This window comes from Gopherus flavomarginatus, chromosome 1, assembly GCF_025201925.1.
Source record: "Gopherus flavomarginatus isolate rGopFla2 chromosome 1, rGopFla2.mat.asm, whole genome shotgun sequence".
In the NCBI taxonomy this organism is placed as follows: domain Eukaryota; kingdom Metazoa; phylum Chordata; order Testudines; family Testudinidae; genus Gopherus; species Gopherus flavomarginatus.
In genome coordinates this window covers 77,958,095-77,983,623 of record NC_066617.1, presented here as the reverse complement: position 1 = coordinate 77,983,623, position 25,529 = coordinate 77,958,095, and the positions used below count along the sequence as shown (strand labels likewise).

Genomic DNA, 25,529 nt, shown 5'->3' with positions numbered 1-25,529 from the left:
CTCAACAGGCGTATCACTGGAAAGCAGTACAATGTTTCAAACCCGCATGAGGTAATATTTTACCTTCATGCCTATATTTTTATAGTCTGTGTTGAATCTTGTTTTGTCTTATGAAACAAGAATAATGCTCATGACAAAGGTGTCTGCTTGGAACAAACAGATATGACCATGAGCACATTCCTCATTTTCACTTTGGGATTTAATCCTCCTCCAAAGCTGTTTATTGCTTCATATATTCTTCTGCCATGAACATTATCCCTAAAGTCACTACCAAATGGAGTCAGAGCACAGGGCCCAGCAGTGATAAGGGAAGGGACACAGCACATTGTTAAGAAATATGATAGAGAGATAATACATCAGAGCAACAGCTTGGATCACTACATCTATTTTACAGCATTGGATGAATTTGGGAACATGGAAAGTTATATATTTGTTTAAAAAATGTCTTTGTAATAGGGACATTGATAGTCTCTCACTATATTTTCTGAGCACTGGGATTTCCTTATGTTACCTGCAAATGGAAACTCCCAGTGCTATATTACTTGCTGGTGTCAGAAACAATAAATTAAATGGTATCATTTATTTACTTGCTGCTATTCTTGGGAAATCTTCCAACTCCTGGGGCCAAAGGGTAAACAATTTACTGTTTTCAGCATCCAAAACCCCAGTCATGCTTCAACTTTTACTGTAGCGTACAACAGCATCTAAGATTTTGAGTTTCATCTTTTGAAATAAGTATATATATGTATTTCTTAGACTTTCATTTTAGAAAAAAAATGGTGTGCAATACTACTTATATAGTTAAAAATTGCATTTGCTCAACTAGTGAACATCTTGAGTTTTAAAGTATGAGAAATAAAATATTGAAATAAAGTATATGTGTTATCAGCAGAAAGGTTTACTTTGGGTTTCAGTGGCAGGATTTACAGTTCTGAGAAACTGTTAGGCAGGAAGTATCCTGCCTTCATGATCACTGATCAGCGATGGACAATTTTGTCCTGATAAAGTAATGCTTAGAATTTAATATCCTTGATAGAGATCGTTATATGAATGACTGTCTGTGAAGATCACTCTCAACTTGTTCTCTGCAGCTTAGATTAGAGTCTGGGGCCCTATTCTCTTACCGCAGAGCCTGTGTAACTCCCAGCAAAGTCAATACCTTGTAAGCAATATTCCAAGCCTATCTCACAGTGGGAGAATAAAACCCTAGCTCTCCTGATCCTGCAGTTGAATTACATTTCTTAATAAAGCTTATATTGTCTTTCTAATTTGCATCTGGATTCTTTATTACTACAAAGACAACTGTAAGTACTCGCATGGTGAAGGTCTGACTCAAGAAAACCAGGTATAGTGGCTATGGTTTGAAAACCCACACAGGAGCACCATCTACATACACATACTGTATTATACTCACCTAGTAATGCATGGAAAAAGTAAAGTACTCATGACTTTTGTTATGGTAAGCAAGATAGTGAAAAGTAATGCCTCCCACAGTTTGCATAATGGAGTCCTGACCCATGACTAGGACTCCTAGGTGTTATGATAATACAACTAATAGGCAGCATATCATCAACTGGTAAAGTTACTACCATTGGTAGTTTTCATTATTTAGTTTAAGAACAATCACAAGCTTTGCTTTTTTTCTCGATACTTTAAATGACTGCCTTATGGCCAGCTGGTACGGGAACCCACAAGGGGAGAGGCAACTCTAGATTTAATCCTGAGTGGAGCGCAGGAGCTGGTCCAAGAGGTAACTGTAACAGGACCGCTTGGAAATAGTGACCATAATGCAATAGCATTCAACATCCCTGTAGTGGGAAGAACGTCTCAACAGCCCAACACTGTGGCATTTAATTTCAAAAGGGGGAACTATGCAAAAATGAGGAGGTTAGTTAAACAAAAGTTAAAAGGTACAGTGACTAAAGTGAAATCCTTGCAAGCTGCATGGTGCTTTTTAAAGACACCATAATAGAGGCCCAACTTCAATGTATACCCCAAATTAAGAAACACAGTAAAAGAACTAAAAAAGAGCCACCGTGGCTTAGCAACCATGTAAAAGAAGCAGTGAGAGATAAAAAGACTTCCTTTAAAAAGTGGAAGTCAAATCCTAGTGAGGCAAATAGAAAGGAGCATAAACCCTGCCAAATTAAGTGGAAGAGTGTAATAAGAAAAGCCAAAGAGGAGTTTGAAGAACGGCTAGCCAAAAACTCCAAAGGTAATAACAAAATGTTTTTTAAGTACATCAGAAGCAGAAAGCCAGCTAAACAACCAGTGGGGCCCCTTGACGATTGAGATACAAAAGGAGCGCTTAAAGACGATAAAGTCATTGCGGAGAAACTAAATGGATTCTTTGCTTCAGTCTTCATGGCTGAGGATGTTAGGGAGATTCGCAAACCTGAGCTGGCTTTTGTAGGTGACAAATCTGAGGAACTGTCACAGACTGAAGTGTCACTAGAGGTGGTTTTGGAATTAATTGATAAACTCAATATTAACAAGTCACCGGGACCAGATGGCATTCACCCAAGAGTTCTGAAAGAACTCAAATGTGAAGTTGCGGAACTATTAACTAAGGTTTGTAACCTTTCCTTTAAATCGGCTTCTGTACCCAATGACTGGAAGTTAGCTAATGTAACGCCAATATTTAAAAAGGGCTCTAGAGGTGATCCCGGAAATTACAGACCGGTAAGTCTAACATCGGTACCAGACGAATTAGTCAAAACAATAGTTAAGAATAAAATTGTCAGACATATAGAAAAACAAACTGTTGAGCAATAGTCAACATGGTTTCTGTAAAGGGAAATCGTGTCTTACTAATCTATTGGAGTTCTTTGAAGAGATCAACAAACGTGGACAAGGGAGATCCAGTGGATGTAGTGTACTTAGATTTCCAGAAAGCCTTTGACAAGGTCTCTCACCAAAGGCTCTTACGTAAATTAAGCTGTCATGGGGTAAAAGGGAAGGTCCTTCCATGGATTGAGAACTGGTTAAGGCAGGGAACAAAGGGTAGGAATTAATGGTAAATTCTCAGAATGGAGAGGGGTAACTAGTGGTGTTCCCCAAGGGTCAGTCCTCGGACCAATCCTATTCAACTTATTCATAAATGATCTGGAGAAAAGGGTAAACAGTGAGGTGGCAAAGTTTGCAGATGATACTAAACTGCTCAAGATAGTTAAGACCAAAGCAGACTGTGAAGAACTTCAAAAAGATCTCACAAAACTAAGTGATTGGGCAACAAAATGGCAAATGAAATTTAATGTGGATAAATGTAAAGTAATGCACATTGGAAAAAATAACCCCAACTATACATAGAATATGATGGGGGCTAATTTAGCTACAACGAGTCAGGAAAAAGATCTTGGCGTCATCGTGGATAGTTCTCTGAAGATGTCCACGCAGTGTGCAGAGGCGGTCAAAAAAGCAAACAGGATGTTAGGAATCATTAAAAAGGGGACAGAGAATAAGACTGAGAATATCTTATTGCCATTATATGAATCGATGGTACTCCCACATCTCAAATACTGCATACGGATGTGGTCTCCTCATCTCAAAAAAGACATACTGGCACTAGAAAAGGTTCAGAAAAGGGCAACTACAATGATTAAGGATTTGGAGAGGGCCCCATATGAGGAAAGATTAAAGAGGCTAGGACTCTTCAGCTTGGAAAAGAGGAAACTAAGGGGGGATATGATAGAGGTATATAAAATCACGAGTGATGTGGAGAAAGTGGATAAGAAAAAGTTATTTACCTATTCCCATAATACAAGAACTAGGGTGCACCAAATGAAATTAATGGGCAGCGGGTTTAAAACAAATAAAAGGAAATTCTTCTTCACACAGCGCACAGTCAACTTGTGGAACTCCTTACCTGAGGAGGTTGTGAAGGCTAGGACTATAACAGCCTTTAAAAGGGAACTGGATAAATTCATGGTGGTTAAGTCCATAAATGGCTATTAGCCAGGATGGGTAAGGAATGGTGTCCCTAGCCTCTGTTTGTCAGAGGATGGAGATGGATGGCAGGAGAGAGATCACTTGATCATTGCCTGTTAGCTTCACTCCCTCTGGGGCACCTGGCATTGGCCACTGTTGGTAAACAGGATACTGGGCTAGATGGACCTTTGGTCTGACCCGGTACGGCCATTCTTATGTTCTTAGCATTTTCATGGAGTGCTGCCTGAATTTGTGTTTATTCATGTGCAACTACTCTATCAGAAAATGGGAGATGCCTACTTCAGCAAATGACAACTTGGCACTCAGTTTTGCCTAGGAATGGACATACTCACCTCCTGTTGATTTCACATCAGAGAGCATGAATTTATCATTTGTACTACCATGCTCCCCTCTTTGCAATATATCGCAATACTAAATGCAAGCTTGTCCTACTTCTAAATGCAATTAATCATACTGTGAATGATCCAGGCACCAATTCAGGAAGGGACTTAAGCACATGTTTATCTTTAAGCATATACTTAAAACCCATTGATTTCAATAGGACAATGACATGCCTAGAGTTAATTAAGCATTTGCTTTAAGAATAGGGTAACTTTCCCAAAGTGGTGCCAAAAGAATACTCATGTCAGTGGGAGTCTTTCCACTGAATTTAATAGGTTTTGGATCAGGACCATAGTGAACTTGGGGAGAAGCAGAGAATCCACAGAACTAGAGGTAGAACAGCTACGTGGGAATAAAATAGTGGGGGGATCACCCAGCAGCTGCACTATGCTTCTGCTCAGTATATTTTGGAAGGAGGGCTAGGAAGGAAGCTCTAAACTGGGCTAACAAGGGTAAAAACAGAACAAAACCAAAAAAATTTAGAGCAGCCGAAGGGCTTTTCTAAGCTATGGCAACTGCAGAGGTCCAATCAGAACTGCTATGCCAGCAAGAGTATTGGGCAATTCTCAGATGCAGTCCTTCATCTGCTTTGTACTGTCTGCACAGAGCAGAGCAGCTGAAGCTGGGGCCAAGGACTAAAGACTGGAAGTCTAAAAATTAACTAACTGTGAACCTCAGTTTGAATGGGAAATGTCAAAATTATGAATCTGGTAAAGAGCCATTTTGGAGGTATTTCATTGTGAGAAAGATAAAAATGCAAAGAACAAAACTAACTATTATTATGAATATTAAAAAATATACTTTAAACCACTCATCTGAAGCCATCCTTTCCCCACTTCTAAATAGCTTCTCATGTCTGTGCCAGATAGGACATCTGCTCAGAAGAGCTAAACTGCAAGACGAGGATTCTAAGAATTGTTTCAATTAGTGTAATCTCCCAGTAACAAACACTACAATTTTTATCATGGGGAAGGAGGGTTATTTAAGGTAATTTCCATTCATTATAAAGATTTTATTTTTAAACACAGCTAAATCACATTTAAAATGCCTCAAATATTTTGCATGCATGTAGCATTGTATATTCCCTTAGTCACTATATGACTACACTATGATATTTTTAGTATTTTGGTATAATTGGCTAGTGATGTCACGGGTAGAAATGAAAATAAGTCTACATTAGAGGCAATGGGAATGACCAAACAATCAAGACATCATTACAGTGTTGCCAGACTTCATCCACCTCCGCAAATTTTGTGGCTGTAATTCACCTCCAGTGCATCTCCTGCAGCAGAAGTTGTAACATAGGCTTCTATGACATGGTAGCAAAAATGTCTGAGCCCTGCCTATGCTGCAGCTTCCGCAATTGCTACCACTGGTTAGAATCCACCCCTTACAGCTCAGTTGCTTGTTTCAGTTAATTCTTGCAAAGAAATGTATTTTAACTAGGTGGACTGACTCAGCTCCCTCACTTGATCAGTGGATAGCCTCCATCAAGTAATACATGGAACAAATAACTACCCAGCATGCTTATATGGTCCCCATCACCACCTTATTTGAACATCTCACAATCTTTAATATATTTATCCTCACAACATCCTTGTGAGGTAGGAAAGTGCTTTTATCCCTATTTTACAGATGAGGAACCAAGGCAGAGATACTGAGTGATTTTCCCACAGTCATCCAGGAACTACATGGCAGAGCAGGGAATTGAACTTGGCTCTTCAGAGCCCTGGGCAAGTGCTCTAATCACTAGAGAAGCCGCCTTATAACAACAGGCAAAACAATTCTTGAAGAAAATATTAGTATATAGTTCCAAGTTCGTACAAAGAAAAGATTAAATTATTTCCTTATCCATTATCATACCAGATGGACTTATATATAAGGACTATTTTTAACTCAGACTCTTTGAAAGCATGCCCCTGTACCTTTTGGTGCTGTTCTCTTTAATGCAGAAGGAAGCAATTATGTATTTCTAACTGTTTTAAACATACTACTGTATATTATCTGCTTACACTGGTATCTGTTTCTAGAAAAGAGTACTTGTAATTGATAAATATGCATGTAATGTCAGTACTGAAGGATTCAGATTTCTGAACAGCAGTGCCTACACATATATTAGTTTAAGGTAATGTATACATTTCAAGGGGTTTACCTGCAGAAATGAACTTTTTCTTGTCTGTTAGAGTTATAAACACAAAAACAAATAAATTAAGCATTGACAAAGCTGATTGTGCATTGAAAATATTGCTCATCACCACTGTACCACTTATTTGTAACATTAATCATTCTTACATGTCAAATCTCTGCTTTTCTGACTTTATTCCTATTTTTACCCATTCAGATGTTGCAAGAGCAATTGAATTACTGGAGAAACTACAGAAGTCCGGAGAAGTACCAGTTCACAAGCTACAGTCCCTAAAGAAAGTACTGCAGAGTGAGTTTTGTACAGCTATCAGAGAGGTATGGAAATGAAAGTCATTTCTTAGCATAGCCTTATTCCTGTAAACATTGAGGGAGCAGGAGCACACTGTCCACCACAGTAAAGGATATGTGATTCTAAGTCATTATGCAGAGACAATGTGGGGCTAATCCAAAATCCACTGATGTTAAGGGGACTCCTTCAGGGGACCTCAGCGGGCATTGGATCAGGCCTGTACAGAGAAGTGAGGTCATGCTGTATGTGTTAGAAAGTTGTAGCCACTGGCCAGTGCTGAGGACTGGGAACATTACCCTGCCATCTGTGCGCAAAGGCCCTCCTTGCACTCTCCGGCAGTTGGTGATAAATTGTGGCTGCCTCCCACACAGGTACACAGAGGGAGAAGGAGCTCCTTGTGCTCTCATCTCTCCTTGCCCTCCAACATATCCATACAAACTCAGCTAGGATGTCTCTAAAGCAGTAAAACATGTTCTGGGCTCACAGTAGTGAGACAATAGTTAAGGCTGCTTCCGATTTTTTGTTTTACAGAGTTGGTTCCTTTTTGGAACCCTCTTTTGTAAGCATACCATGGGGAATGTGAACCAAATTTCATATATGTAAATGATAATGCTTTATCTTTCACTTTACAATTTCTTGGACAGAAGATACAAATGAAGCTAATCAGTTCAATAGGATTCCTAAATGTTTAGGATTATTTCCCTACTAAACTAAACATTATTTGTATGCCAGACTGAAGTGATTGGAAACATTCTTATGGAGACAACAGTTTACAGCTTGCAACCTGCAAGCCTCTCGGTTCTCCTTTGTGCTTATCTATTTAATGCCTAACACTAATCTTCCTTCAGTGACATCAATGGGAGTTCTATCGTTTACTTCAGTGATAGCAGGATTGCAGTCTTTGGTATTGAGGCAGCAGAAGTGCATTGATTGTGATTTTTTTTTTCATTAATGGCTGGAAGGAAGAAAAAAGGGAAGGTACATTAGTTTATCGGCAACGTGCAACATACCTTTATTTTACTGAATATATTCTGCATTGCAAGAAACAGAGAGGTTTCCACTTAAATAGCCCACAGTTTTAAAGACTTTTTAGGGAAATACGGTTCCAAGACTGTACATAATGGCATTTTCTATTCTAAGATGCTGATATCCTGGCTAGTCTTTTCATTTAACTAGCTAAATGTTTCCTTCATTGACAGCAGGAAGCACAGAACGTTTTATAGAGAGAGAGAGAGAGAGAGAGGAGAGAGAGAGAGAGAGAGAGAGAGAGCGAGCACAGCTTGGCACTCAAGTTATAAAGGGGAGCTTTGCTATCTCTACAATACTACCAATGAAATCCTAGCACATTTATATTCATCAGCAGAAAATATTCTCAACAGCAACAAACATGTAGCTTTTTGAAGAGGTTTGGGGCATAGGAAGCTAGGAAATGGCCTAGATTGTAATGCACTATCAGTTCAGTGAACTAAAAATATTTAAGGAGAATTTGACAGGATCATCTATAAGGCATAGTAAGTGCTTTTATGGGCTATTGGGTAAAACCATCCTGTACTAAACTGATTTTTCTTTTACTGTTTTACACTAGTAAATACATAATATTCACTTTAGGATATTTATAATTATTTATTTACAGTTGACCGACTCCACATGAGTGGTCAGGTAAATTGTGCCAACTATCATAAATGATATTTATTTTCTCTTTCTTTTTTTAAATATCAGTGTGGAAAAAAAGGAAATTTAATTAAAAAAAGTGTTTTTATTCATGTCAGTCCTGATTTTCTTGTGAAAACTTTCAGCTATATTAAATTAACACAAATCTATTCATCTGTTATAGGTGAAGGTGGTAGCTCACCCAATAAATAAGGTTGCGCGACATATCTTATTATAAGACCCTGTTTCAGTTGCTTATACTGTGCCAAATTAACTGTTAGGGCTAAACTTTTCCATTCTGGGTGTCTGTGGCAGGCTGAAGATTTTCAGAAAGTTTCAGCAAAAATGTTTCCACCATTTCTGAGAATTATATTAGGGGAAAATATGTTGTTTTGCTCTTGCTAAATTCTTGCAACTATTTTGTAGAGAAACTCTAGCATCTTCATGCATTGGAGCAATGGCTTGAAATTTAGCAGGAGGAGTTGCCTTTTTGTCAGGGATGTGCCTTTTCCTATTTCCATGAAAAAAAAATGCCCAAATTTGTCCATTTTACAAGCCCTTGAAAAATCTCAGTTCACACAATGCTCAGCAGAGACTTCTTAGAGTTTGACAGCTAAATTCCCAGAATCATTCCATCTACATGCTCAAGGTTGGGACTGCAGAGGTGAGGCAAGGCAAGGCAGGACTTTCCCTCAGTTGCTCCTCCTGGTTGCTGGGGGCTGCTGTGGACCCAGGCACAGAGCAGGGAGTCAGTCTCTCTTGTGCTTTCAATGCTCCCCCTGTTACTTGACATCAAAGCAGTGTGGAGGAGGTAGTAAATCCAAGTATTAAGAAGAAGTTGTGAACTGCCAGAGTTAAGGTTCCCTGTGAAATCTTATTTGGGCATCCCGTTGCATATGCATTATGATACAGTCTTTGCACAATCACATTTTTAACAGGAACCCAGTGCACAGGCTGGACCTGCTCTGGGGATGAATCACAGATGTATAGTGAAGGAGACTGTTGTCCATTAGACCCCCTGCCTCATTTGTTGCCAAAGTTGGAAGGTGTGGTCCTGTTGTGATTACTGGGAGACAGTGGGCCTAAGCCTGCCCAAAGCTAAAGGGCCCTCCCCTTCAACTGACGGGAAGGGGCAATTGAACCCAAGCCTCAAGTAAATACTGGTGACAACAAATGCAAAAACAGTGATGGGAATGAAGTCAAAGAGAGACGACAAAGGGAACTGGCAGGGAGACTGAGCACACAATGGGGTCATGCAGGTTGGGCAGCCTCATGAACTGGCCGAACACCGCAGGGTCCACCAGTCCCTCCGACCATAGGCCAGGAGATCTCAGATTCCGATGGTGCAAGCCAGGATCAACCTCCAGTGCACCACAGGGGACTCCACAATCTATGCACATAGATGGGGGTTATATATAAGGAGGGGATCCCTTCTCCTCGGATGCTGCTATAGATCTGGTCGCTGAAGCTAGAGTCCAGGTCCTGAGAAGGTTCTCATAAAAGACTGGTAACTCAGAGGTCTCAGGAGAGACCTCTCAGGTAGAGATAAGAACTGTCATTTGTATCGTGGCCTTCAGAGGTGGTGGAGGAAGGCATGTGCCAGCACACTCCATGCCAGGCTACCTGCACTATAAAGGAGTCTGCAGGGCCTGAAGGCAGAAGGTGTGGACCTGACTACAGATGCACCAGGCACTGTCTTCTCTCCCCCAGGCGGAGGCTCAGGATACCTGCAGAGACCCAGTGCAGCCCCAGCCAGAAAAAAATCATTATGTATCTTAGTGGAGAAAGTTCCACTTTGGGGTTGAGGTTGGAGAAGAAAACATTTCTCTGGAAAGCAGATCTTGAAAAACAGTGGCCAATTGAAACTGCTCAGGGGTTGGGATATTAAAACATGTACCGGGGAAATGGATTATTGGGAAGAATGCATAGGTGGTCAAAGATGTGTGATAAATCTAATTTGTAAAATGAATAAATGCATGATAGATGGGATAAGCCATATTTCATCTATAATTAACTATACATGCAGCAGATTAATGTATAATGGAATTACCCTTTAGGGCATTAAATGTTAGGCTAGATGATGATATAACAATATGAAATCCAATATGTAGCAACCTATTAAAATGGCTGTAACACATTGTATTAATGGAACCCCCAAACTGGCAAAAAAATTAATCTTTGTTAGGAACAATCGTTTTCTTTTAAAAGGGACCCTTATTGTAGTTAATAATTATAAATTTGATTTAAATCACAAGGTGGTTTTAAGATGCCATGTCAAGAATTGGCAATTAATGTAAAAAGAGCTAACAAAATAATTAACTGGCGTGCTCACTTAGCTGAATATTAGTATCACTTGGAGGTATTTGTCCCAAATTGGCAAGACATTTTTATTGGCCCTGGAAATAATGAATGGCTATTTGAAATATATAATTATGTTATAATTCCTTTTGAAAATGGAAGCACCAATTTTCAGTCCATTGGCATGGTATATGGTTTCCACAACTAAGCTCCCTGAGGCCTACCGTGAAGTCTAGAACATAATTTTTTATAATGGCCATACAAACCCATTTTGTCCTAATCATATTAAAAATTCCACGTAAGAGTTAAGACAGTTCAAGTTCTCTAGATACAGGGAAAGGTAAAGGGTTACTACCTTGTTGCCTGGAAAAAGTTAGGTTCTTCTCCAGTCCTGGCCATCATACAACAACCCAATTCTTAAGGCATGCACCTTTCCTATTATTACTTTAAATCAAGTATAAGTGAGGTGTTAGACTGCAAGGCTGAATGACATAGTTCATTTGCTGAAAATATGAACTCAGATACAGAAATATAAGACAATGTAAATTTATGGTTTGATTATACTTGGGGTAAGGCAAAATAAAGAAATGAAATTATGTAGAATTGTAAATGAAATTAACTTTTAGTCTGGCTATTAGAGCAAGGCAAAATATTTCAGTTGATATTTCTTTCCTATTGGAAAATGTGGGTTTGGGTCAACTGAAATATTTTGAGAAGTTGTGTCATATTTGCCAAATTGTTTCAGTTAAAAAAAAATCAGAAAACAAATCAGAGTTTTATTTTGACATTTTTAAACACAACATTTCAATTATGATTCAAAATAATGTTTTCTTTTGAAATTTATTTCAATCTCATCAAAAAAATAAAATGTTTAAGAAAGCTCAGAAACAAAATGAAGTATTTTGTTTTGGGTGAGACAAAATAATATTTAGTTTCATGTGAAAATATTTTTTGACTTCAATTGACTAGAAGCTGGAATTTTCTCACTAAAACTATTTTTTGGGGGGAGGGGGGATTTTTTGGAATGGCTAGTGAACCAAAAAAAACCCAGCCATTTGCAGAGCTTTATTAGCAATACATCTTAAATAGCTATATACAGAAAGTGTTAGAATACATTGCTGAACCAAAAGAATAACAAATCATCAGCAAAAGATGTGGCACAAATTAATAAATAAAATTCACTTACATTGCTTTTGCCTTTTGGTAATCAACAGTGGAAGGTAATACATATGAACAGACCCTTATTTCTCCTGGAGTATGAGGTTGCCCTTTAAGAAGTTGCATATTAAAAGGTTCTGGAAATGAAGAGTTTTGTTCACCTGTAGGTTAAACAACTATATTTATTAAGATATCAGTGCCTCACTACCACCATACCAAATAACTAAATATATAATAATAAAATTCAGCACCACTGGGACCAGTTTTCTCTGTGAATGTTATTTAAAATAAAATTTGATTTGTAATGTCCTCTATCAGTTAAATGGATAATTTATTACATAAATTAATCTCATGTACAATAGGATTGGGAAGGCTAAATAAAGTCTGTCTAGTTTATAAACCAGGGAAGCTAAAATATGCATTGTCTTATTGCTTTATTATTTTAACATTTCTACCCAAATATCTGGTCATCATCTGATGCTATTTTTCCAAGACTGTCAACAGTTTTTAAAAGAGAGCAGCAGACATGGTTTACGAAAAGTCACTGTATAGCTGCTGAGTACTTTGTATGGGATTATCTGAAGGAACAGAATTTGTTTTGAGGAAGCGTCATTATAAAGACTTTATTGATTTAAAATACGCTTTTTCTCTGTGGATTAGAGTACTTTCCGGAGAAAACGTAATAAAACTAGTGAAGCGAGATCCTGGCTAAGTTGAAGTCAGTGGCAAAACTCCCATTGACTTTAATGGGCCAGGATTTCGCCCCTGGTGCTTTTGAAATACTTTTGGTTATATTATATCATATCAAAACTGGGGTTCGTTACCAAAATGTTAGGTTAGAATTCAGTGAGAAACATTTATTCCCACCTTTAAAAGGTTTTTTACAAGCCCATATTCTGTCACTATTCCTGGATATGGTACATGTGAGTGATTTTGCTTTATTAATAATGGATGATAATTTTCATGCCTCAGTGATTTTAAGCACTAGAATCCCACACTGCTACATGTGACTATATTATTTTCTTCAGCTGGTTTATAGTCCCTTAATAAGTTACTTTCATACTTCATATATTTTTGCAAACATTAGGGAGAAACACCAAAGTTGGGTGGGTAGTATAAGTTGGGTACGGTGATATTGAACAATGAAGAATTACCTGACAGCAGGAATCTGGCTAGATTCCTTCAACTATTCACCTTAGTTCTAGCATTCAGGGTTTGTCATTCTAACATTTGGGATTTCTTTTTAAAAAGCTGTACACAGTGCAATGTTTTTGGGGTGTTTGTTAGACTCAGCTCACACTCCCTCCACCTTAACTTTCTTATAAGAAAGTTCTTTATTTAGAAATTTTAAGTGTTGTTCTAGAAATCATCAGACAGTCCCAGGTTTTTCTGTGTTTCAGGGGTTCCAAGATCAACTTTTGCTCAGTTTACAAGTACAATATTATTTCTCTCTCACTGCCAGCCCTAGATTTTGACAGTTAAGCTGCACTCTTTCTGCCTGCTGAATCACTCACCCTACCTGTTTAAAAAAAAAAAAAAAAATTCTGCAGGCCAAATTCTACAGTCTGTAACAGCTGAGCAACCCCAGTGTTCAGATTCTGCTCTCCGTTACACTGGTTTAACTGCTTTTTTGTCCCCCCATCACCGAAGGCAGAATTTTAGATAATTTTGTAGCTGGTAGAGGAGCAGAAATAGAATCCTGTTCTCTCTATGTAAACCTACAGAGCCAACATGTGTGCAAACATACTAAAATATTACTTTGAATACGCACAGGGAGAAGACCCATGGCTGAAGATGATAGAATTTTCAGGATAGAATTGTCCTTTAACTTCAATATGAAACCCCAAATTTAAGGTCCAGTTCTGCTCTTTTTACCCTTTGAAATTAAGGTACTACACTACTCAACATGAGTAAAAGTGGAAGAACTGGACCTTTCGTAAGTTAACTGGTGGCCAAGGAGGCTACTCATCTGAATAAGGCAAACAAGATTTACCATTTAAATTACAGGTTATATAAAATATACCAAGTAAAACTATAGATTAAAAATAGTTTCAGAACACATTCTTGTTAATTTAGCAGGAACAATCTTACAGCACTGCATATGGAATTGTCCCAGATATAGTATGCTGCTTTGCAGAACATAATCGTATGCAGTGTTGTTTAGCTCTATTGGTCCCAGAACATTAGAGAGACAAGATGGGGTGAGGTAATATCTATTATTGGACCAACTTTTGCTGGTGAGAGAGACAAGCTTTTGAGCTTACACAGAGCTATTACTGAAGAAGAGCTCTGTGTAAGTGGAGAAGCTTGTCTCTCTCACCAGCATAAGTTGGTCCAACAAAAGATATTAACTCATCCACCTTGTCCCCCAGAACATAATTGACTTTTAAATCTTGTATAAAGCAGCTTTCAAATTTCTTAAAGAAATCTTTATGGTTGCAAAATTCTTTGTGAAGTTTTGTTCTTGGCAGTTCATATTGTAATTTCAGTTCATATGCTTAACAGGTAAAGAGAGGGCTGTAATAGTTTAAAACTAGTAATGTAGTTTTCATTCCAAACTAACAGATTTTGGAAACAGTTTAAAGCTGGACTTTGGGCCAAGTTCAGTGAGATTTTTTTGTCATGCTTACACTAGAGCTGCATTTGCATCTTTGTGTTACAGTTGCTTTTATTGGATGTTAAATCTGCAATTTCAATCTTTGGTTTTGAAATATTGAGTCAGATCCTGGCCATATTCTCAGTTAAACTCGTACAATTCTCCTGATTTCTGTGAAGTTGCACCAATTTAAAAAGGTATGATCCTATTCCCATTGGAGTCCATGATAACAACCCCCTGGACTTCAGTGGGTTCAGGATCAGGCCTCTAGCAAGAGCAAAATTTTACCCTTTTTAACCTCTCTAGCTTTTTATGGTTGTATCTTATAATAATAAGAGCTATAAAGGGTGAAACTCAGAGTTGTCTGACCGTATTTATATATATAGTTCTGTGGGGAGCATGATACTTTGTAGACATGAGATGTTTGGTGTTAAGATTTTCAGTAAAATACTATGCAGAAATAAGTGATAAAATAGTAATAATTCTACCAAGACATCATATTCGTACTTATAGGGAAAGGGAGTTATTTAATTTTGTTCAGTGGTGACTTCTGAATGACTAAGGATTAGTGTAATGAGACTCTAGTGCAGGGGCGGGCAAACGTTTTGGCCTGAGGGCTGCATCAGGTTTTGGAAATTGTATGGAGGGCCAGTTAGGGGAGGCTGTGCCTCCCCAAACAGCCAGGCGTGTCCTGGCCCCTGCCCCTGCCCCTGCCCCCGCCCCCTATCCCCCCTGCTTCTCTCCCCCAATGGTCCCCCCAAGACCCCTGCCCCATCCAACACCTCCATTCCTTGATGCCCCCCGGGGACCCCTGCCTCATCTGCCTCCCCCTCCCATTCCCTGTCCCCTGACCACCTCCACCCCTGACTGCCCCCTGCCACCCCATCCAACTCCCCCTCCCTCCTGACTGCCCCCCGGGACCCCTGTACCCATTCAACCCCCCACATTCCCTGCCCTCTGACCACCCCGACCCCTGTCCACACCCCTGCCCCCTACCACCTCGAACTCCCCTGCCCTCTATCCAACCCCCCCTGCTCCCTGACTGCCCCCCAGGACCACTGTCCCCATTCAACCTCCCTGTTCCCTGCCTCTGACCACCCCAACCCCTATCCACACCCCGAACTTCCCTGCCCTCTATCCAACCCCCCCCACTCCCTTCCAGCTTACCACGCTGCCTGGAGCACTGGTGGCTGGCAGCGCTACAGCCGCGCTGCCCAACTGGAGCCAGCCATGTCACAGCACAGCACAGAGCACCAAGTCAGGTTGTGCTCTGCAGCTGTGCTGCCCAGCCACCCAGAGCACTGCGCCAGCAGCACGGCGTGCTGAGGCTGCGGGGAAGGGGGAACAGCAGGGGAGGGGCCGGGGGCTAGCCTCCTGGGACAGGAGCTCAGAGGAGGTTCCTGCGGGCCGTAGTTTGCCCACCTCTGCTCTGCTGTGAATTTTATCCTCCCTCCCTTGGTTACTTTGCAGTATTTGTCGGGAGCATGTTTAGAAATTAGGACAGGCAATGACTGGTCAAATCTCACTAAACAACCTGCCTCTTTCCCTATTCCCACCATAGAGTATAAAGTATTTAGAAAGTTCAGAAACTAGAATAACTTGAGGTTTAAATAAGCAGAGATCATATTTCTTGTATAAGTTCACCTTCTTAGATGCATTCCATTTCCTGTAGTTACCAGGCTTCAGAGTAGCAGCCATGTTAGTCTGTATCCTCAAAAAGAACAGGAGTACTTGTGGCACCTTAGAGACTAACAAATTTATTTCAGCATAAGCTTTTGTGGGCTACTGCTCACTTCTTCGGATGCATAGAATGGAACACACAGACAGAAGATAGTTATACATACAGAGAACATGAAAAGGTTCTTCAGTTGGTATGCGTATTTCCACCTTTTCATGTTCTCTGTATGTATAACTATCTTCTGTCTTTGTCACCATCTTACTAACATAAGTGATGTATCCTTACTTTGTTTCTTGAATGCACTGGATTGCCTGAATGAATTTTTGGAATGATTACCTTGTCACTAGGCAGATGGCCCTCATTAATGGCAATTATATATGAGTATACCAGGCAGACCAAGCACTATCTGAGAGGAGACGTTATTAAGCCTCTATGCAATTACAAGATCCCCATGACTTCACTAGAGATTTAAAGCAGCTGCCGTTGTCACTTTTTTAAAAGCAGCTTAGAGCTAAATACATTGATATCACAGATGTTATATTCCAGAATCTAGGGCCATATCAAACCATTGATCTTTACAGAGTATTCCCCATTGGCTTCAATGGAGAGTTCTGATTGAAACCAATGAGAAGTACTGATTAAAGATCAGTTGTTGAGGATGGCTGCTGGCTATATAACTACTTGCATTTGTGCTTGGCTTGCTTAGCTGTGCCCCAGGGGGAAAAAAACCAATATTCCAAAAAAGCCTGCAAACACCCAATAGTACAATAACACTGTTTTTCTCTCATGTCAATGTTTGGCTAGGTTGGTGCTGCATAATTGCTAGAATTCTAAACTGTCCTAATTTGATTTAGCTAATTCTGTACAGAGCTTGCTGCAGTTACTTATTTCATGGAAGATTGTTCTAATACAACATTGGATATGCAAATCAGCAACCTATTTGCTTTCCCCACATTATCATTTTTGTTTAGAGTCGCAGTATCATATTTGATTATATAAAACTCTGGAGAATAACAATAGCCTTTACTGCAGTTCATCTCAAGCCTGCTTCTTCATTAGCAGAGAAATCTGCAGCCAGGTGAACTGATGAGAAAAATATTTATTCTGGCAGTCCACTGGCGTGGACCAGTGCAGTTTTACTACAGACTTGCATTCCTGCCTTGTTACAGCCCCCAGTGGTTCCCTACTCCCATCCACCAAAGTCTTTTAGGAAATTCTTGAGAAGTGTCTTTCAATCTATAATTCTGGGTTACTCCCTCAGAGGGGGAAAAAAAGTTTGTCTAATTCTAAGTCTACCTCTGTGAACCCCATGTTATCTGTTTGCCTCCCAAGTGTCTAAAAATAGAAACATATAGTTTCACTCTCTCTTACTTCCATTCCAGCCAGGGAGAAGAAACACTTGGAATGGTCTCAGATAATAGGATGATGTGCTCAGCTTTAGCCAGCTGCTGATTTTTGGCAAGGCACCGAGAAAGCTGTTTATGTTTGGTGTAGAGCTGTAGTGGTCTGCAGCCCGTACCTTCACTGATAAAGTGAAGGGAATGTGTGTTATTGAAGGCTCAGATACTTCTCCAAACCAGAATAGGCAATGAGTTGAGAGATGGGGTTACTAAATTATGGTCTGTGGATTATAAGTGGTCTGCTGGGAGCTGGTTGCTCCCTTCCTCATTTCCAGCTGCTATAAATTTCTGTAAAAGCCTCTAAAGATATACCGAGGCCAGTATTTTCAAAAAAGGCTACTGATTTTGGGTGTCCAGACTTGAGAAATCTTGAGCCTTTTCTATAGAGGTGCTGAGCAGCAACAACTCCCATTTATTTCAAATGGAATGGGGAGAGCTCTGTGCTTCTGGAAGTCTGTCTCAGGAACAAGGAAATATGCCAAATGACCTAATAGGTATTTTCAGTGTCTAATGTATATAATCTTATTAGAATGTAAATTAAATTCAGTTACTATATCTGGCTTTTTCAGTAAGAAATCACATTGCAGGAGGGAAGGGAGGGCGTGTAGAGATATCATGCCCTAGCAGCAGTACCAGGAGCATTCTGTCTGACTCATCCAATACATGTCAGAGCACACACTGTGGAAGACATGACAGCATGCATGCTACGTGCATCTGTTATGCTCTCGTGGCCAACACAGAAGGGAGTGAGACCATGGCCCAAGTTCATCCTACGCCCTGGGGATCATTCACTGTGATTTTCAGCATAGAACAGTCACAGTCCTCACACTGCAGGAATTCAAGCACCAAGACTGTGTCCAGCCCTTGCACAAAAGCCCAGAAAGAGGGAGTAAGACTCTCCTTGTCCCTTCCTTCCCACGCTTACAAGCATGCAGAAAACCTAGTCCCAAAACTAGAGCAAGACACTAATCCAACCAATTCTGTTTGTTACAGCTGCCAGTTTTACAAAGCATATGTAATTACAGTGAGAGATGTGAAGGCAGATGGAAAAGGGCACTAGCAGCTAAAGGGTGATTGAAATGAAAGCTGAAATGTAGCAACCGATAGTATTGATAAAAATTAATGGGAAAGGTCATCTGGTAACTCAAAGACTAAGCTAAGTATTTATATGGCCCCATCAGCATGGTATCCAAGTATCTATCAAGTATTTTTAAAAAAGCAACAGAAAACAAGATAAAAAGATCTTTTGGGTCAAAACAAATGTTTAGGCTCTAACTGGATCCTACAGAATGTGTGACATCTTAAATTAAAAAACTTTTCCCCTTACATTGGTTAAACTTCAATTATTTTGGAAGATATTTCAACCCCAAAGCAGATTTTTTTCACTGCCTAAGGATAGTTTAATAAAGTATCAAGATTCAGAGCATTTTTCACTTTGGTAAAACTGACCAAGTTTCTTTTCTTCCCCTGAAAGAAATGTTTTAATAAAATATCCTCATATTACAAATGTTAACTTTTACATTTTCATATATTTCTTTCATATGTTCTGTAATTAAAACTGTCATATCACCTCAGGAGGTTAAATGAGATTTAGTTCATTTGCAGGTTTGGACTTTTTAATGAGTTATCCTCTGTGCTGCATAAGGCAAAATGACACAGTGTGGCTGCACTGTAGGGGATTGTTCTGACAGCTGTGATAATGATGCAGATGTTTGTCTCTGAGGGTAGCTGCTAACAAATTTCCTGATGCAAACACAAAACTACTTACAGACTAATGAAAGATTACCATACCAAAATGTTCAAAATGCTTGCAGCCTAAATGACCACTTTATATTTATTTGATCACATACAAATAGCTGCTTCTTACAGTGCTAGCTAATAAAAAACACAGCTTTTCTGTAAGTTGTCAAAGTTCAGTAGCTACAGGAAACAACTTCTGTAATATAGATTTTTTTTTATTTCTTGTAAACTCATAATATGTCACAAATGTCTCTCCGCAGGGATTTCATTTTTCAGTTGTTTTCACTTTATTGCGCTCCCAGGTGCATGTTTGTTTTGTCCATTTTAAAAAGAGGCCTTTTGTCAGAGTGCTTCAGACTGCAAAACTGAGAATAATTTTGATCTTATATACAATGTATGTACATCTGTGTGTGTATTATATGTATACAAACAGACCCACACAAAGTCTCAGTGCCTAATTCTGGTTCTATCCAGAATTATTTGACCGCGCATTGCATGCCATGCAATCCTAACATCAGTCCTCCATTTATTCACGTGATAGGGCATTGTGCTTGTGGAAAAGGAGCATCCACTGACACCATGAAGTTACAAGAGGATAGGATATGCAACATAGTGACAACCATGATGTTTTTAGATGGCCATATATTTGTTAGCAGCAGAGGTTCTTAAAGTCTTCCACGGTGGGAACTGCCATTTAGAGAGACTGCCTCATTGAATACTCCCTCTTCTATTCTGAGTCATACAAAATATCCCCCATCCCAGTTCTCGAGAGCAAAACATCCCTGTGGTAACTATCACTATGGGAAAGCAATTTGGAAAATAATATCTGTATAGCTGTACTTTAATGCTATTTGACAGCTGTAAAGGAAGAAGAGGAAGAGCCAGAACCCATGATCTACAACTCTCCATACTACTGGTTTATGGACCATAGGTGTTCAAGTAATGTGTTACGGTATCTTAATTATAACTTGTTACTGAGGTGGAAAATATATTACCATTCTTTTATTATCCAGTTCTTAGCCCTCCTGAGCCTGTTTACCTCATGAGATCATCTAAAATTAGCACACAAGAAAAACAGAAATATGTGAAATTGCATGTGGTGAGAGTGGGGGACACAACAGTTAGCCCAGCTGTGGCAAGTCTCTTTACTCACAGTGACCTAGTACAGCATTTCCTAACTAGCAGGGTGGAAGTGCCAGGCTAGACTAACCCGAGGTTGGGATGAAGGAACAGTGAGGAGGGAAACATCACATGAGTGGGTATGGAGAAAGCTACAGAACTCTGAATCCACCCGTGCATCAATCCACATATATACACCCACAGTTGTGTTTGGCATCATATAAGTTTCCCACCTTCCTTTTTTTTTTTAAATAAAAATAACTTATCATCTGTCACTTGCTGACTTTATAGATTAGTCTCTGATTTGGTTTTGGCATGGAGTCCTTAGTTTTTCCATATGATCTAAAATATCTACATAAATATTTATAATTGGCAGAGATAACCTTTTATGCTCATTGAGTTGGTGACTTCTGTAAAGGACTCTTTTTTTTTTTGTCTTGAATTATTTCTTTAACTGATGCTGTTACTTTGGCATATTCTCATTTACTGGCACTCTTGTGTAAGTGCTGAAATAATTGTAATCAGTAACCTATTCCTATTTTTCTTACTTGAAAGTAGAAATTAAAAGATAGTGTTCAGAGGCTAAACATTCCTGGGGAAGAGAAGCCTGGCACAAGGACAATCAGACAACCAGTAACATAAAACATGTCCCCAAGCAGACTTGTAAGACTAGAAAAAAAAGATAAAATTAACAGTCTTAGCTCAGCGATGCCCAAACTGTGGTCCATGGTCCACCAATGACAGTCCTTGGAGCACGTGTTGGTTTTCCAGAGAGAGCTATCTGGTCACACAGCACTTACTGTCTTTGTTTCTGATTGCCCCTAAAGATGTGCAGAGGTGGAGAGGTGACTGGAGGCCTAAAAAAATAATAATGGGGAAAGGAGAGGGAGAGCAGCTTAGTTGCCTTCATAAGAGCCTGATGCTACATAGTAGCTGGAGGAAAGGCGCAAGCGTCATCCCAGAGACTGGAGTCTGCAGGGTAATTATGTCTGGGGACAGAGGATCATATAGCCAAATAGCACATATATATTGGAGCAAATGAAATAGGGAACTAAGCAGCAGGGAAGCATATGAAAGTGAAGAGGTTAAAGAACAGATGGTAGAAAGCGGGGGTGGGTAGAGAGAGAGCACAAGGAGATAAAATGATGAGCAAGAGGAGGAGATGTTGCCATTAACTTTTTTCCCCAAAAAGGAAAAAAAAAAACTTATACTAGTCAGATAAAAATACATGAATACTCTTCTTCTGTCCAAGCAATTGCTGTAGTTGCCATAGGAATGTTATTTAATTGCAAACAAGCAGGAAGGTCCATATTATGAATCCTGTTCTAATCAATTCAGTTTTACTGGGATCAATATTTCAATAGTGCAAACAAGATCACCTTCTTTCTTAGCTCACCTGTTAGTGTTGTTAAGTATATACTCTATTTTGCTGTTGTGTGTTGTAATGTTTGTTTTGGTGTAGCTCTGTAGAAAAGATTATTTTCACAGGATATGAGCAGTGACATGTATACACGGTATTAATCTTGTGGGCCTATCTGTTCCATTTCTTGGAGATACGTTTTTCATTCACTTCAGTCCAGAGAGGGAAAAACTGAATTGTGTATTACACAAATATTGTTGGTCTTGAGAACTGCCTAATCTATTAAAAGCCGCTATAAAAGAATTTAAGGTGTGGAGTCAACTCGAAGTGTGTCTACAGCGTATATGGCCACTAGAGAGAAAAGTCTACGGAGATTCTGCTGTACAGCTCAGCTTCTGCCTGCTGGTCTGCCATCATCTGTTTTTGTGGCATGAGGGAATGTGTGAAAACTACACAATTAACTGCCTCATTTCTGTCCTCCTCCCATTCAACTCCTGGTGCTCTCTACATCTGAAATTCTTCCCCAGCACTGTCTAGCATGTCCCTATCCTGCTCTCATTAAAACACCCTTTTTTCAAAAGTTCTAAAACTCCCTGGACTTCCTTTCACTGAAGCATTAAAAGTCAAAGTCTACTAAAACTTAAACCAAGTCCTGGCAGTAATGAAACAGGTGCTAAACCTCACTGCTCAATCACTTTGCTTTTGTTGCATTTTATCCCCTATCCTTCATTTCTGTTTGGTTTGTGATCTCCATGGAGCAAGGATCTTGTGTTTCTGTTTGTAAAGCACCTAACATGATTTGGATACAATAGAAATAAGTGACCATCCATTAGCAGTCCTCAAGTACTCTTATATTTACAGAAGTCTTTTTAAGTAGCTTGCTGCTTTCTTTAGAATTCTTAAGAAGCTCATTTGGTCCTGTATCTTACCACTCTCAATTTCTTTATAATTTGTCCTAGTTTGTCCTCTAATTCTATAAATAAATCTTTTTTTCTCCCCTCCGAAATTTTGTTTCTGTTTCTTGCCTTTTTTTTTTTTTTTTGGCCTTCATTTTTCAGGCTGAAGCAATCTAAAGTCCTCTGAATGTGCTGTTATTGCTATGAATAGGGTGGAATCCACATCTGTAACATTTCACTACTGGAAGAAACACCAGCCTTTTAAAGGGGTTAACTGAGAGAAGTCTCTATTTAAACTGTAACTTCAAGAACTCAAGCAGTAAACACACTGCCACACATAGGCTCTTACAGAATAGTTCTCGTAGTGTCTCTCATGCAACAGAGCGTTGACTGCATTACACTTCCCAAGTGTCTTCCCACAGCTTCACCAGGACTTCAGCAGGCCAGTAACAGGAGGCTGTGAGGCCTGGTGGACAGAGCACTGGACTGAGACTGGGCTACCTGTGTTCTATTCCTGGTCTGCCATTGCCCTGCTGAGGACCTTGGGAAAGTCACATCTACTGACTGTGCCTTGGTTTCCCTGTCTGTCAACCAGGGATAATGATCCTGACCTCCTTTGTAAAATGCCTTGAGATCTACTGATCCAAAGCACTATGTAAGAGCTAGGTACTTCTTATTATAATGTACACTTCCCTATGCCAGCTAAAGCTCCTGTGCCACAATGGGGTTCACTGCAAAGAACGGCATGCATTGCAAGGACTTCCCTCCATCAGGGTTTCTGCCAAGTACTGTGAGGCTGCCTGTGATGTCCAACATCTGTTGCTTAAATATGGCAGCTACCTAGAAAGAACGGACTATCCTCTCTAACCCACACTGATGAGCTGTGCATGTGGTTTGAGCTATCAGGCGGATAAGGGAAGGGGTTAGTGCAACTGGCACCCAGGCTCTATTTCTTGTATTGCTGCCTGAGCCTTTTCTGCCTCTGCTTGTCTATAACTCCCATAAGCCACTCACTAATTTAAAAAACAAAAACAAAACAAAACAAAAAGGTTGTTCATCACCAGGACAGGGTATCAGAACTCCATCACCTCCTCTCTGCACTCATTCCCGGGGACCCAGGATAACACCGTAAGAGAAGATGCCATCTCCCTATTCTTTGAGAGAAGATCTAAGTGGGAAGGATGAAAAGGGAGGGTTACGGGCAAGAGAAAGGGGAGCAAAGAAGAGAACATTGTGCAGGAAGTTACAGCTATTGGGATTCCCTGATGGAGGGAAGTCCTTGCAATGCATGCCGTTCTTTGCAGTGAACCCCATTGTGGCACATGTGATGTAACTTCATTTTATATAACTACACAAGGTCCCAATCCATCAAGGACCATCCCCAATGTTAACCATTGCTAACTTACCACCCAGTGGGGAATAAGGGATGGCAATCTATTTGTCATGACAGACTAATGCCAATAGGTTACAGCAAAGATTAAATACAACACCACCACCAGGCTTAGATGGCAAAGGTCTGTAGCGCTGAGTATGATGCCCACGTTCTACAATTAAATTCCCTGAGATTTAATTTGGACTTCCCTCCGCAGACCCTACCAGGAAAGGTTGGGGTTTCCCCCCCCACTTTTTTTTTTTTTAACTTCCGCCTCCTGACTTCCCAATTCATGAGGGGGTTCAGAGGTCACAGAAACTCAACAAGTTCCTGTCAGAGACAATTGACACAGTCCAAGGCAGACATGACCAGAAGGTGGCCACTGGTGGAATAGGGATTGGCTCTATAAAATTGTGGGCCCACAGATGGGGAGCGCGCAGTTTTGGGAGGCTTAGATGGAGGATTGCAAATAATGTCTTCAAGGGAACTAAATGCACAGTTAGGGCAACAAACACAGGATTCCCTAACTGTACTAATGGAACATTAATGAAACCATCTTATGGTAGAAAGAGTGTATCCTGGATAGGGTAAAATAAATTAAGGTTTTGTTCCTATAATTAATTTCTCTTTATTTCCATGAACATTTTAGGTATATCAATATATGCATGAAACCATAACTGTTAATGGCTGCCCAGAATTCCGTGCGAGGGCCACTGCAAAGGTAAGACCTGTGCAACTATTGAAGTACGTGTTACCAAAGTGACCTAGTAATTGACTGTGCGCGTGTGTGTTTCAGGTATTCGTGTGTGCTCTGTAAGAAAATTTAGACATCAGTGGCAGCCCAGAGTCTAGAACCAGTGCTACTTCCCAGGTAACAATCCTAATGGCAAATTTAACCTTTGTGCTGCTTCTGTAGCTTAAGAAAGGAGAATGATATCATGGGATTTGGTGGTTTATTGAAAAATCAGTTTGCAAAAGCAAATCTACTGGTTCATTCTGTAGAATTAAACCTGGAATACCAATATTTTTATGACAAATTCTCCTATAGGGCTCATCCCAAGTAGCAGGTGGTCTAGCCTCCAATCAACGCATGTAGGATTTTCAGAGGTGCTGAGCACAGAAGACTCCAGCTGAAGTCAATGGGAGCTGTGGGTGCCCATCACTTCTGAAAGACAGGGCCCAAGTATGTAAGTCTGATAGAAGTGAGTGGTAACGATGTGTGAATTCCACTGTATCGATGGAAGAATCCCTGTTGTACCCATATGTAATATGCTTTGTGTTTTCAGTGCATGAACAAAAATAATTGCTTCCAACAGGGCTTCATCATGGAATTAGTTCTCTGTGCACCAAATGGTAAAGGAAGATTACCCACCACTTGGTAAACGGGTTATGTAGTTATCGTGCAGTAAGCGTATTCTAGGAAAGCCATGGTATTTTTTCAAGAAAATAATTCATTAAGACCCAATCCTTCCCCCAGAGAAGTCAATGGCAAAATCCCT

At 39.9% G+C, this 25,529-nt stretch overlaps 1 protein-coding gene across 3 annotated transcripts in view; it reads left to right on the top strand.

The window, feature by feature from the left end:
- The window catches only part of LIN7A (lin-7 homolog A, crumbs cell polarity complex component), a 62,953-nt gene that overhangs the window by 21,269 nt on the left and 16,155 nt on the right, over positions 1-25,529 (top strand). For 2 of the 3 annotated variants that reach the window (XM_050935854.1, XM_050935853.1), the window contains exons 2-3: positions 6,671-6,789; positions 24,680-24,751. In XM_050935854.1, coding sequence (XP_050791811.1) covers positions 6,671-6,789; positions 24,680-24,751 — 191 coding nt within the window. Of the gene's footprint in view, positions 1-5,175; positions 5,317-6,670; positions 6,790-24,679; positions 24,752-25,529 lie in introns of all 3 variants that reach the window. The other variant, XM_050935862.1, reaches the window with a different exon arrangement.